The following is a 14,460-nucleotide window of genomic DNA, read 5'->3' as shown; positions in this document are numbered from 1 at the left end:
AAACAAGTTCAAATGTCTGATCAACTTACAGAGGTACAAAATTCAATGAAGCTGATTCTTTCTCTACTTCTTGGTGATGATGCCAAAAAAGGGGGAGAAAATTGTTAAATCTAAATGCAAACAGATGACATTGACAAATACTGATGATGAAAATCTTGATGGAGGTAATAAGGGGGGACGGAAGGATAGTGCAAGGAAAAGAGGTGAAGAGCTAGTTGGAATTAATGGTTCATCAAAAGCAATCACTAGATCTCAATCTAGACAAGGTGGAGAAAGTGAAAAAAGAGAAAGAAGAGTTAGAGAATTGACTGTGACTACAACATCTCAACAAACTTTACAAGTCACAACTGTTGATGAAGACCAAGGTATTCTGGAGACAGAAGCGGGTGCACAAGCAAGTCAATATCTTCAAACTCTGAAAGTAAAAGGAAGAAAGACAACTCTATTATACAAGGATCCAAATATTCAAGTATTTGACTCTGAGGTGAGTAGAAGAATCTTTGAAAGAGAAAAACCTGGATTTGATCTAAAACAACCAAGGCAAATGGAGGAAGACTTCAAGAAATCCATGAAGACGGTAAATACTGGTACTACTGTTATCTCTCAAGCTCTTTATGAAGATGATCTTTCTAACAGACCAACCAAAGGTATAGTCATAAGGGAGGTAAGTCAAGCAGAGGGTGAAAGATATTTCAGATCTCAAGCTATTTTAACTGATTACAGGAAGCATAAAGGAAAATAGAAGATATGAAATAAGTCAAAGCTTTCAAAGCCTAAAGCCAAAGCTGTTGAAAATAAGAAAACCGTATCTAAGGCAACTAAATCATAAATACTGATAGATCCAATCTATACAGTTGCTAAATCTTTTGATACTGATAAAATTACTGAAGAAGAAGAAATCAGCCAAGCTCACAAAAGAAGGAAGATTCATGGAGCTGACCGGGCTGAAAAACTGAAATTAACCTCGGACATTGCTCAAGTTAATAAAGAAGAAGCTGTTATTTAACCAGTCACAACCTCTGACATTGCTCAAGTTAATAAAGAAGAAGTTGTTATTCAACCAGTCACAACCCCTGACATTGCTCAAGTTAATAAAGAAGTGGTTGTTATTCAACCAATCACTACCTCTGATTCTACTCATGTTGTTGATTTCCAATTCAAGATAATTTATCAGATCCTGATTCTGAAGACATAGTCTCTGATAAGCCAAAACTTACTTTTGAAGAAAAGAAGAAGCTACTCTGGAAAAGCAAGAAACCAGCACCTAGAAGAGATTCTTCTGAAACATTAAAGAAGATTGACAGTGGAAGTTCTCATTCTAAAAGACCTGGAATCACAAGTTGTCTTGGAAGATTAAATGTTAATCCTTTTGTAGAAGATGTTTTGATTTTATGGAAGCATGCTAATTTTACATAAATTGGAGACAATGTGATGCTTAAAGACTTACAGAAGATCATATCAGTGCAAATTGTTATTGATCTTGTTGAAGAGAAAATGATTTATTTTCTGCAGTCTGGGAGAAATTTAAGGTTGATACAAGAACAGTTAAGAGACAAACCATGGAAGGAATTGGAAATTATTGTTACAGTTCTCAAGATAACTAATTCTGTAACTGCCATGTGGTCTGCATTCATAAAGAACCTGGCATACTTAAAGGAGAGATGAATGTCTTACAAGTCAAACTACATTCCAAAGTACATTAATCAATCTGAATATGTTGTTGATAATCCTATTGGAGGAGCCAAGGCAGAAAAGAGTCTAGGGACTCAAGTTTTAACATTTAATCCCGATGGAAAGAAAATTGGATTTCTGAAGCTGGATGATCTATCTCTTGGAAATTCAAAGTTACATAATCTCAGGGCTGCCATCTATCAGAATGATGAATCAACAGATGAACTGAAAGAACATAAACAGATGATGCAATGGTATTTGGATGTAATGGAAGAAAATTTGCTAAGAAAGTTTCTTGAAGATTTTTCAGACTGTGTTAGAGTTCAGAATAAAGCGTAAAGTCTGATATTCACTGAAGTAATAAAGAATATGCTTACTTGATTTTTGTATTTAGATAGTTTTGACATCATCAATTGGAACTTGTACATATTGCCATAATACACAAGTTAGGGGAGATTGTTAGATATAACTGATGATATCTAGACAAAAACTATCAGAAGTTCTTATCGGGACTTATTTCAGTATTTACTGAAGAGTGACGTCATCAGTACTTATATCAGTACTTGATGATCAGCAAATGATGTCATCAGGATTTGTCACCTCCGTAGATATTCAAGGAGGAAAATGAAAGCGGGAATTCAAGGCGGTGAAGGACTTTATCTCAGAAGCAATCATACATGGATAGGTTTCCTTATTGTAATAGAATAGGATTCCTTATTTAATTGTGTAGCTATGCTCTATATAAAGCACAGATTAGGTACATGTTATAAGCATTGCGAACATTGTTATCTCATTCGCATAACCTAGCGGCTCTCAAGGATATTTGTTCATCCATTTGAGAGAGTACGTTTGTGATCAGTTTTTATCTGTTAATATAAAACCTTTTGATTCCGTTGAAGTTTTGTCGAATTGATTGCATAAACTGTATTCACCCCCCTCTACAGTTAATTACGGAACTAATAATTGGTATTAGAGCTTGTTGTTGACATACAAACAGTTTAAGATCTGAAAATCAATCTTTAATGGCAGACAAAGAAGCACCACATAATTCACAACCACCACCCCCATCCACATCACATATTAGTACCAACATGAGTAGGTATGAAGCCATCAAGGTGCCAATCTTAAACTGTTTGTATGTCAACAGCAAGCTCTGAATTAATTGAATTGAATTAATTGATTTTGTGGTGCTTCATACCATAATAAATTGAATATTTCGTATTTATTCGTAATAAATAGACTATTTCTCCATTTAATGTGAAACGAACGCGTCTAGACTAAGAAAAATATTATGCTTCTATTAAAAATACTTTCGAGACATAAATTCTTTCGTTTCGAAAGGTCGCTCATTTTGTAAATGATTCTGAGTAGCGTATTGACTGAAAAGTCATATTTTGACCCGATTTCGATTTTAAAAATATTGAGTCATGTGTTATATGAATTATGTGATACGTGAATGATGTGTTTACATGCTATGTGAATTACGTGCCGATGTGGTTCAAGGATCTTGTTTTTGACTTTTTTCTTTATGTGCGGGCTATCGTATGGGTAGACGATAAATTGTGAGACACGCAGGTCGTCGAGTAATTATCGTGTAGACAATTAAAGATGTATCTTTTAATTATAGATGCGGGTCGTTCGAGACGATCAGGACTAGACGGAATGGATCAGGAGTACAGTTGGACAATAATGCATATCAGACTTGTGGCACATGCAAGAGTGACATATCAAATGATTATTGGGATAAAGGTTATGATGTCATTGAACAGAGAATGACAGAATAATTGTATTGTTGCGAGTGTGACTAACTGCTAAAAATGAAAGGCGAGTATTCCTATACTATTCTAATTCCAGAATAGTTTAATGTTTCACATATCAAACTACTTAGTTATGATTAAGCAAGTATTCATGCATTATTCTAAATTTGGGACAGTTAAATGCTTTATATATCAAAATATTTATTTTCGATTATGCAAGTACTCTTCTGTTATTCTAAGTTCAGAATAGTTTAGAATTACTCCCGACCATTTGAAATGGGGGAATTAAATTATTAAGGATGTCGTTTGATTCGGCTTCTTTCATAAATTATTTTAAGATTTGATGGTTATTGGTTACAGCGTAAGTAGCCGAGACATCGGTCCAGCGCGAGCTATTATATGAAAGTGTAATATCTTGCAAGGCAAATATATACCTTTTGGGATGCCCTATAATTACGGTATTGCTGAGGGATTCCGGTGTTGTTTCGGGACTGATCATCAGGAACATCATAGTGTATAATTGGTTTCAATCTAAATTGCTCAATTGTTTTTTATAATCATATAATAATTAATTTATCAAGTATTTCTGTTTTGTATAAAATGAAATGCAGTTTTGATTCAGTTTTTGATTGATATTGATATTTAATTTGTTATAAATATAAAAAATTGGTATTGAAATTGTTATGGGTAAGGAATTAAGGTGTATTTATTGTTAGGGTTCGTGAGTTTCGAGACTCGATTTGTTAGTCCTAAAAGTAGTAATTAAAAGCTGCTCATATGTGATTTGTGTAACAAAGCAAGTGTTGTTTGGGGTAGGGTTCTTCCTTCTGATATGAGTCATGTTGTATTAGCTGATTCACCGGTCCTTAGTAATTTTATCTTTTTGTTGGAATAGAATTGTGGGTTTTTAAAAAAAAAACTTATTTAGAGTTTATACTGTAAATCATGGTTCTAAAAATAGAAAATAAATTAAATCGTCCATCAACTATTGCAGTTTTAGTGTTTGGATCCCTGAATTAAAAATTTCGTATTTTGGATTATTTAACTTTCAATTTTTCCGGTTCAAGTCCTTCCGTTAGTTATCAGTAACGAGCGTTACTTTTTACTGACAAGACACATGTCTTTTTCTGAATTCTTGAACTGTTCTTAGAATTGAAGGCATGGTTAAATGTGTCAATGAACTCCAAATCAAAAGTTTTAATAACCAAACTGAATTTCAAATCAAGTTCTTCCTATTTCTAATCTCAGATTTTACAATTGGTCTAATTTCAAAATTTTGGTGGTCGGACTGTATTGTTCGCCAAAGTGTTGACCGGAAAATTTTAATCGAGGCCAATTTTTGATTTCGTTAATGCATATGTATAGATTTGGTAGTTGTCCGCCTAATGGTTTATAAATTTGATTTTTTAGGTGTTTCTAGTTTTCTCAGTTTTTTTCCGGTTAAAATTTTTCGGTGACCGGATTTTTCTCAGCAAGATTCGGACGGCCGTTAGAATCTTTTTAACGAGAGGATTTAATCGGGAAAAATTGAAAGTTAAATAATCTAAAATACAGAAACTTTAGTTATGGGACCCGAACAATAAAAACTAGGGTTGCACAAAGGTCAAAAACCAGAACGACCCGGACCGGGCCGGACCGGGCCGGACCGACCCGGACCAGACCGAAGACCAGATTTTTCAGAATTAAGGACCGAGGACCGGACCGGCTCTATCTGGTCTTGAGACCGGACATGACCGGAAAAACCCGGACCGGACCGGAACCGGACCGGTTTGGACCAGTTTAATTAATATTTACATAAAAAAATTATTTATATAATTTTATTTTAACTTTTATTTCAAATTTATATACATTAAAAATTTTGTTACTTGGTACGTCAATAAAAATTTAAAAATAAGTACATATTTTATTATTTAAAAGTAAATATATAATCTTAAGAGTATGAGTATCAATATGTTATTACATGAATCACGAAATCTAGTAATTTAAAGTGTAGTATCGATTTATTTTATATATGAATTTATTATCTATTAAATTGGATAAATAAAATATGATATTGGTGAATATTTAATATTTATATATGATCTTATAAGACATAAATTAAAGATAAAATAATTATATATGTGAATTCAGGTCCATTCAGGTCTGGACCGGATCTTTTCAGGTATTGGACCAGATCGGATCGGACCGAAGACCGGATTTTTTCAATTATAAGGACCGGAGACCGGACCGGATATGTCTGGTTCAGGTCTTGGACCGGTAGACCCGGTCCGGTCCGGTCCGGGTTTCAGGTCCAGACCGGAATACTGTGCCGCCCTAATAAAAACAACAATAGTCCAGGAACTATCCAATTTATTTTACCTTCTACAAATCACTAATTGTCAGGTGATCAACCGATTCGATTTTAAAATCCAATTAATTAGTGCCTATTTTTTAAATGAATATATAAAGCTTAAGAAATTATATATTTTTAAATATATTTGATTAGTTATCCGATTTATAATTCGGATTATTACCAATTATTAGATTAATTATCATAAATTATCTTTACCGAGTAATGCCGATTCCATATTCTAGAAAAGCGCTGTAAAGCCTCCTGCTACAGCATTCATCCGACAACATTATTTCGCATAGATTTAAATATTTTGGTAAGGAGACATTAACATGTGAATCAACTGTCATTCGGTAATAACACTGAATAATTGATAGCTGATGCTCAACTCTGCGTGTAACCTTCAACATGAAACCACAAATATATTTATGAAATGTTAAATATTCTGTACTAAAGTCTATTTTGTAAAAACCACAAATGAACACACAACAGAAACATGCATTTAAAATTTTTTGTTCCCAATCTTGAAGCCGAACTTGTTCGTTGGAGGTTTTCCAGAAGCCGAAAGAGAATTTGTAGGCGAAGATGGTTTAGTTGTTACTGGTGTCGAATAACTTCGTGAATAAACACAAGGTGCAATACCATCCTCGCCTTCGATATTATTATTCACTATCATCCCGGTGCCTCCTATACTATAACAATGCCTTAGTTCTGGGTTACCTGATCCCGCATTTCCTCCATCTCTTCCAAGAAGTTGATCGATTTCTTCGGGTAATAACTTGTCATCCCACACGACACCTGAGGATCCTTGCCTTCTGAACGACTTTGTAGACCTTTGTAAACCAGCCATGTTAGTTATGAAACAACACAATGTATGTAAAAGTATAGATTTATTATTCTCACCGGTGCTGGTTTGTTGAGAATTCGCTTGTTGCATGTTTTATATATAGAAATTGAGCAAGGAAAAAAGGACAGAAGATGGCATTTTAAGTGTATAGTTGTGAAATATGAAACAAAGTTCCAAGTGAAGACATGAGGCAGAAAGAATATGCCCTATGCAAGCAATCATAGTCAAGGGAACAGCACTCTCTTAAAATAAAATCTTAAGGACTCCAGTTTTGTCCCAGCAACCCATTTTTCTTTATCAATTTTCATTTGTTTTTTTTTTTATAAAAGAGGTATTACAATAAAGTTACGCTCCTCTGGATACTTTAATGTATTCTATATCTAATATCTCTATCTATCTATCTATCTATCTATCTATCTATCTATATTGACATGTTTTATACAAACTGTAGCCCTGTTTGTCATCCGTGACACTGATAAATGAGCGAGCAAAGAGGTTGGTCTAGAACGTATCAATTAAACACGAAAAAAACTGTAGAATTAAATTTGTAAAGCAGATGATTGACTATACTAGAACTAGAAAGCATATCAATACCAAAACTGTTGCAGACCAACAAACTTAGAGAGATTTTGTTTTCATAGTAGCCACAAGAGCATTAAAGCTGTCTTAGCAGCCAAAACAAAAATCCCAGACAGCACTAGCAATCTTTTAAAGCACCACATTAAACAACAATCTTGCTGCTAAATATTAAAGAGACATCATATGAATCATAAACTACAAAATTCATGTGGTCTTATGAATTCAGGTCTTTCCCATGCTCCTCTTCCCACAAGATTATTGTAATGCAAGCTCTTAAAATGCAAATATCACCTGTGCTTGGAAAATTAGTCCTTGGTTGCAACAGATTCCTCTACAGAGATTATCTGTGTCTGGTCTTCAACTTCAGGTGCATATTCGGGTAATTGTTGACTTCGACTTGGCTCGGTATTTGCAACTACCTCATGATTGGCACAAGATGCATTCTCATCACAATTATTTGATAAGACTATTTCTGGAGAGATTGACTTGTCCTTCTCACTGGTTAAGGGAGAGACCGACTTGTCCTTTTCACTGGTGGAGGCAGCTTTACGAGATCCAACCTTGGTTCTTTCACTTGATATGATGGTCCTTTCTGAAGGCAGTTTTGGAAGAGACTTGCGTGTTGGCTTTTTTACAGGGACAGGAGAATGTCCTTTAACAGAATTACTATGGGAAACTTTCGCATCTATACTTTGCCGACTAGATGGCAAACTGCGTCTAATGTTTTTCTCAGAATCTTTGCTAGGAAAATCCTTCTTCCGAGCAAATTTTGGAGATTTTGCTCTTGTTGTTGGTATCTACATTATTCAATGCAAAAAAACATCAAGTCAGCCATTTTTTCAACATCAATGATTTAATACGTGTATGATTTTACTGAAGATAACATTTCATGCAATACCTGGTGTAATCACCTAACTATAGATTATCATCATCAAATAATCTCTGGACTATTTATCTATCTACAAAATTTCACTCTATTTTATCCTTTACTTACCCCAAGGACTAAACCTCAGTCAGTTTTAACTTCATTTCCATGGGATTAATAATACCGATAGAGGGTGGGATTCAATAGTCCCTAAAATGAACAAAAAAAGTGACAACTAGTTCAGAAGATTGATTTAGAGGATTCGTATGTTCACAAAATGAGTAGGAACTACAAATTCTCCGAAGATTATAGTCCTTGCAAAGAAACATAGCCTAAATGTCTAATATTAATTCAATTTTATTCTTTTTAAACTTGACCAATATCCATGCCAGAGCTCCATCGCATGGGCAAATTGTGTAGTGGCAAAATGCTACCAAAGTAACAAACTGGAGGATTATACTTTGTTGCACAGAGGGCCTATAAAAAGGTCCAACAATGCCGGTATTGAACACATAGTCTATGCTCCTAGAATTGGCACCTTACTTTATCCAGAGCTCCTAGGTGCTCACACAGTCACACCATTTACGGCTTCATAAAAAGCACATACATGTTAGTTACAAACTTCTAAATTTATTTAACCTAGGCATTCCTTTCAAAAATTGCACATTTTTAGCATCAAATATTTAATACACGTAAATAATTAAAAATTATAATATTTTATGTACTTAGTTCCTTAATATATACATGCCATGTAATTTTGATTATTACACTCCAAACTGATGCTTGGTAACTGTAATATTAAAATTGTGTCTCTATATAAAACTTGAGTTCTAGACAAAATATAATTTCTATTACCTAAACCTGATATCCAATACAACAGCCTCAACCTTCTTGACCATTTATATAACAGGTCTCTGGTCCCTTTGACCCCATCTTAACTAGTGTCACTCACATTTTTTTTCATTTCATTTTATTATGGGGTTTTGGGGCACATTTCTAAGCAAGTGACACGAAAGAAGTCTTATTTTCAAACAAAACCTCATTTGACTTTACGAGAGTGACAGAGTACTGCTAACTCGATTTCCTTCTAAAGAACTGAAGGGTCAAAAGTGCCTACATTAAGTAAAGGCTCTTCTTTTTATCGACGGGGAATCTTGATTGACCAACACTAAAAACCAATTCAAATAGATGACATTGTTCTATGAATATTAAGTTAAAGGTATCCGGGTTGACTAAGTTAGTTTTATCACCGGTTAGTAGGATTCCCATCAAGCACAAAAGCAGAGTTCTGAAAAGCACCCTCCCCTTGTTGGAAAGCATACATAAAACTTTACAAAGAGTACACAATTAATTTGCAGTAACATGGACTAACTAATTGTACAGTTGGAGACTTGCAGTGGGTTTTACAAAAAAAAAGGGGGCACTAATTACGCCATTGTGGTTTTACGGTCTGTAATGCACCCCACTAAGGGGACCAGTCCAACTAAGCTTTCTTACATTTGCCAGGCACAGGAGGGTGCACAAAGAAAGGAAGTTCATTAGCCAGTGGAATGAAAGTATGGCTATTATATTATATTATGAGGGGAAAGGGTAGAAAAGAAATTAAAATTAAATTATTAAATAAAGAGTAAAAGAAAGGTTAGGCATGGATATACTCTGTCGAGAATTTTCTTTAGTAAGAATAGGGAGAGTCTGGCCTCCCGAAGGACCAGTTAGTCTGTAATTTGTTTGGCTTTAACAGTACCTGCACTCTGTAATTTCAATTTGTCATTGTCCTTCGTTTAATCCATCGAGATCCATAACAGGCTGCAATGATGCAAGATTGGTAACTCAAAATATGACGGGTATGTTTAGACAGGGGGTAGGAAGGAAAGGGTTGAAATATCAAAATCTTTGTTTGAGAAGAAAAAGATTTTGGAAAGTTAATGAAGGCTAAGAAAAAAGTAGGCTCTTAACTAATATTTGTGGATTTTCAAACACCCTGGTCTGGAGTTTTTGAAAGGGTTCCTCCTTCCTATTATAAGACCTACTGACAATGATTCACGTTGCGCAGTCTGGGACCCAAATGATAAGTAAAAAAGGTTGAATTAATGATTAAAAACAAGCATGAATTAATTATCAATACATATACATCGATAATAGTGTGATCCACTTTTTGATTAATGGATTATATAACTTACAAACTATTTAATTATTTGAATCCTCCCTTATCTAATCGTTTCATTCAACCATTGCATCCAAACAACAAAAGGGTAACCCTTTTCATCCCTTCTCTCTCCAACCCTTTCCAAAACCCAGTACACCCGACAAGTTTCTATGTCCATTTTTAGATATGTGCACTGTTAGATGAATTACCAAAGAATATACATTCAGTTCTTAACATCAAAACAGTGTAACCTTCTTGATATTTTTTTTTTTTTTTTTGCCAGGAAAAACCTTCTTGATATTAAGTACTACAGAATCATGAAGTTGATACAATTAATCACAGTGATTTCAATTAGGATATGCAACAAAATAAAGTAATTCACATTATGCAAATGCTACTTTATATCTACTTCAGAAGGTTCCTTTCGTGTAAAAACTATGAATTACCTTCTTCAACTCAGCTTTAGGAGGTGGAGGTTCTTGATAAAAGCTTGGCAAGGGCGTAGCTTTAAATTTCAAGCTCTTCCTTAGGTTCTTAATTTCAGCTTCTTGATTTTCCTGTTTAAAAAATAAAAACAAAATCAAAACTGGCACGTACTGCAGTCCAGAAACACTGAGATTTAAGAATTTGTTCAACAGTACCTTGGTTCTAGCTTGGAGGGTGTTCTCCTCTTGTTCCTTGGCCTGGATTTTCTCTTCAAGTCTGGAATAGTACTATTGACCAAAAAAAATGCAACTGTAAGTCAAATTTAATTTAAATTAACTATCCGCAATGAAATTGACTAATGTGACCAGGTAACACTAACCTCTCTTCTTTTCTCAGCTCTTTCATTACACTTAAAACTGAAACCATATGTTGGTAAACTTCCCAGTCTTTTTGTTTTACCATCTCCTGTCCCCGAGCTTCTATGTAACATTAAGGATACACTGATAACTAAATCAACATGACATCAGAATTCCATAATGGTGTGCAGAAACCAACATATTCCCAAAGGATGAAAAAATTATGTATATATATTGCAAAAATAGGATACGAAGAGGAATGAGTGCTTCCTTCTGCTTTATCTGGACCAACTGTTTTCTGTGCCTCCCGTTTAGGCTTTTCCCTGCAGGCCAAAATTAGAATCGAAAATTACAAGGCATTTGCAACTTTTGTGCCCAATTACACAAAAGCTAAATATGGTTAAAGGAAAAGACACAGTTTGTATGTAAATTAAATTCAACCACAACTACAACTGCGAGGTACATACATAAGGCCTTCTGATAAGTTTGACCTTGATGATGGTGCACTAGACTTTTCAGAGTGCTGCAGAAAAACAACCATGTGTCACAACAGTAATAGAAAATTAGACATCCTAGCCACGTTCAAAATCAGAACAGTTTTTTTACGTTAAATCCAAACAATAGCTTTTGTTTACAGCAAATAAGGGAAAATAATAATCATTGGCTTTCATACCTTGGTTACACGAGCCTTGATTTGTGTAGGTGCAGGCTTTGCCTTGCTGTCAGCAATATGCTTGTCATTAATTTGTGTATTCTTTGTCCTAAGAGCAAATGGTTGTTTTCGTTGTGAATCAACAGTATTTTCAACTTTTTTCTCGCATTTTTCTGCAGCAGTTTTTTGGTTTAAAGGCTTCCCATTCTCAACATTGCTTACATCCCTCCGCAATGCAGTATCTTCTGACCTCTTTCTTTCTTCCATTTCGAGTTCCTGGAACCATAATGGAAATTGATTTACAAAGTATCAAATTAAAGTAGGACAACATTATTAGACCAGATTGTATTCAGAAAACCTTAATACCTTAGGTTCAACGAAGGCATCAATATCTTCACGCACCATTGTTTCCTCCTTGTCGTGAGCAAATGACCTGGCATTTAACTTCAACGAACCTTCAAAACTCCTATTAATTTGTTCAGTGTCTGAGTCATCGCCCAGGATATTGTTTCCATTCTCCAAATATACATCTTCATCGAACTTAGCCAAATGTTTTTCATAGTCTTCAGTTTCACCACTTACAACATTCCTGGACACAACTATAACATTATCGGCATCCATCAGCTGCTGCAAGGTCTAAAACTTCCCACCTGAAAAATCACAAACTGCTTTTAAAATTAAAATCCATGTAGATATACAAAGCAGTTTATAAACCATTCTCCTAAAATCAACTCAAAGCTGGATTAAAACATATAACCAATATCAAATTGTTTCACATTTTCTTCAAAAAGGGATGTGAGCTCCTTTTTTTTTCTTTAATATGATTAATTGATTATTATCATTATAGCATTAACTATTACTAATAAAAGTGTAATTTCTGCGGATGCTATTTTTTAGTAATGCAGCATTTTGTCACATTGCCTCGTAACAAACAACCTTAACATATACAGGAAGTGAAAAAAATGTTAGAAATAACAAAAAAAGAAAAATAAAAGCTACTACTAAACCCACTGGCATTTTAAAAGAAACTGAAACATCCAGAAAATGTATTTTTAATCTACTCTTGATAAAACTTAAAAGTGTTTGTAGCAATTTGAGGTCCCAATTCTTACATGTGCTAGACTTTCCTTCAGAGAGGTGGGGGGGAGAGAGGGAGAGGGGGGGGCGAGAGAGAGAGAGAGGGAGGGAGAGGGAGAGGGAGAGGGAGAGAGAGAGATAGAGAGAGAGAGAGAGGGTGAGTGAGAGTGAGAGTGTACTAGATCTTCAAAAGCAGCAAAGGATCCAATATGAAAACTACCCAGATTCAACTTAAAAACAAAAAGGGATTGTTTTGCATAGTGTGAATAATCTACACCACATTACAAACCAACCTAATAGATCTGTTGAAATGCAGAGTTTACAATGCTGCAGATTATAATCAGATACATCTATATACACAATATGTATATAAAAATACAACTCACCCAAGTTGAAAGCCCTTAAAAAGATTTGAATTGTGGGCGGAGGAAAGGTGTCTGCGTCGATGCCGGTCTGAGTTAAGAAAGAGAGAGAGTACTAGAGTCTAGAAGGGTCTCACTCAATCACTACAACCTTGGACTGCGACAAAATTTGTCACTATTTTCCTTTCTATAAATAAAAATATGGGTAAAATTCCACGGCCATGGTTGGCTCACGTGTTGGGAGCCAACAGAAAAAGACTTCCGCAATGTTTCAAGGTGGAAGACTTCCGCAATAAAATAATACGGAATATTTCCGCAATGTTTCAAGGCGGAAGACTTCCGCAATGAAACAATGCGGAAGAATTTTGTTTTTTTTAATTATTTAATAATATGTGCTTTAAATGTGTTTCTGATTTAAATATATTTATAATTTAAAACAAAAATAATATTTATATTTTAAAATAATTATATTATTTTTTAAAAATAAAGTACTTAATAAAATTTAAGAAATAGATTTATATTGAATTAAACATTGAATAAAATTTAAAATAAAAAAAAAAGAACAATTTCCCTTACTTACCATCATATTAGTTCGAGGGACGTATACCTCGAACTAATATGATGGTAAGTAAGGGAAATGGTTCTTTTTTTATTTTAAATTTTATTCAATGTTTAATTCAATATAAATTTATTTCTTAAATTTTATTAAGTACTTTATTTTTAAAAAATATAAAAATCAAACATAAAACTATAAATTCAAATTTATTTATCATTAAATTTAATAATGGAGATTTAAATGTTGAAGATAACATGAAACATTCAATATTAGAAATTTCAAATGAAATGATATAACTTACTAATAGACATTGTACTCCATTAATACTTATCAAGTGCTTAATATATGTTCTCAACAAAATAATTTATTTATTCACATACCTATATATTATAAAAAATAAATTAAAATTAAGTATTATATGTTTAGACAATTTTTTTAAATATTTAATGTATTATTTTCAAAAAATAAGGCAAAATATACAATAATAATCAAAAAATAATAATTTTTGATATAAAAAATTTATGTAATATTGACAAGTAACATGAATGTTATTATGAATTTTAAAATTTTTTTACTAATTATTTTCTTCACCAAAAAAAAACAAAAAAATAAACAATTATCAAAACTGCTTCCGCAATTAATCATAGCGTAAGCTTTTGCTTCCGCAATAAATCATTGCGGAAGGAACTAATGTTTTGACAATTTCTGCGCGTTTTAGCGCGTGGGTTGGCTGAAGCATTAAATACACCTTCCGCATTGAATCATTGCGGAAGTGTGCATTAAATTTACCTTACCAGCTTCGTTTTTTGCTTTATAAACCCAATTTCACCATTTTTC

At 33.7% G+C, this 14,460-nt stretch overlaps 1 protein-coding gene across 3 annotated transcripts; it reads right to left on the bottom strand.

Moving 5' to 3' along the window:
- Window positions 1-7,148: 7,148 nt before the first annotated feature.
- LOC141671979 (uncharacterized) lies at window positions 7,149-13,229 on the bottom strand. Of its 3 annotated transcripts, none has more exons than XM_074478451.1 (9): window positions 13,092-13,229; window positions 11,995-12,293; window positions 11,650-11,904; window positions 11,444-11,499; window positions 11,228-11,299; window positions 11,000-11,099; window positions 10,836-10,907; window positions 10,641-10,751; window positions 7,149-7,980 (listed from the first exon to the last, which is right to left on the bottom strand). In XM_074478451.1, exons 2-9 carry the CDS (start codon window positions 12,247-12,249, stop codon window positions 7,489-7,491), a joined length of 1,413 nt encoding a protein of 470 aa, XP_074334552.1. In that variant the 5' UTR covers window positions 12,250-12,293; window positions 13,092-13,229; the 3' UTR covers window positions 7,149-7,488. The 3 variants fall into 3 exon arrangements, with proteins under 3 accessions (XP_074334552.1, XP_074334551.1, XP_074334553.1); XM_074478450.1 differs by having other exon boundaries at window positions 11,995-12,278; XM_074478452.1 differs by lacking the exon at window positions 13,092-13,229 and adding an exon at window positions 12,999-13,078 and having other exon boundaries at window positions 11,995-12,278.
- Between the last annotated feature and the right edge of the window lie 1,231 nt (window positions 13,230-14,460).

Source organism: Apium graveolens, chromosome 7, assembly GCF_009905375.1.
Source record: "Apium graveolens cultivar Ventura chromosome 7, ASM990537v1, whole genome shotgun sequence".
Lineage (NCBI taxonomy): Eukaryota > Viridiplantae > Streptophyta > Magnoliopsida > Apiales > Apiaceae > Apium > Apium graveolens.
Note: the sequence above shows the minus strand (reverse complement) of the source record. Positions and strands in the feature narration are given on the sequence as shown.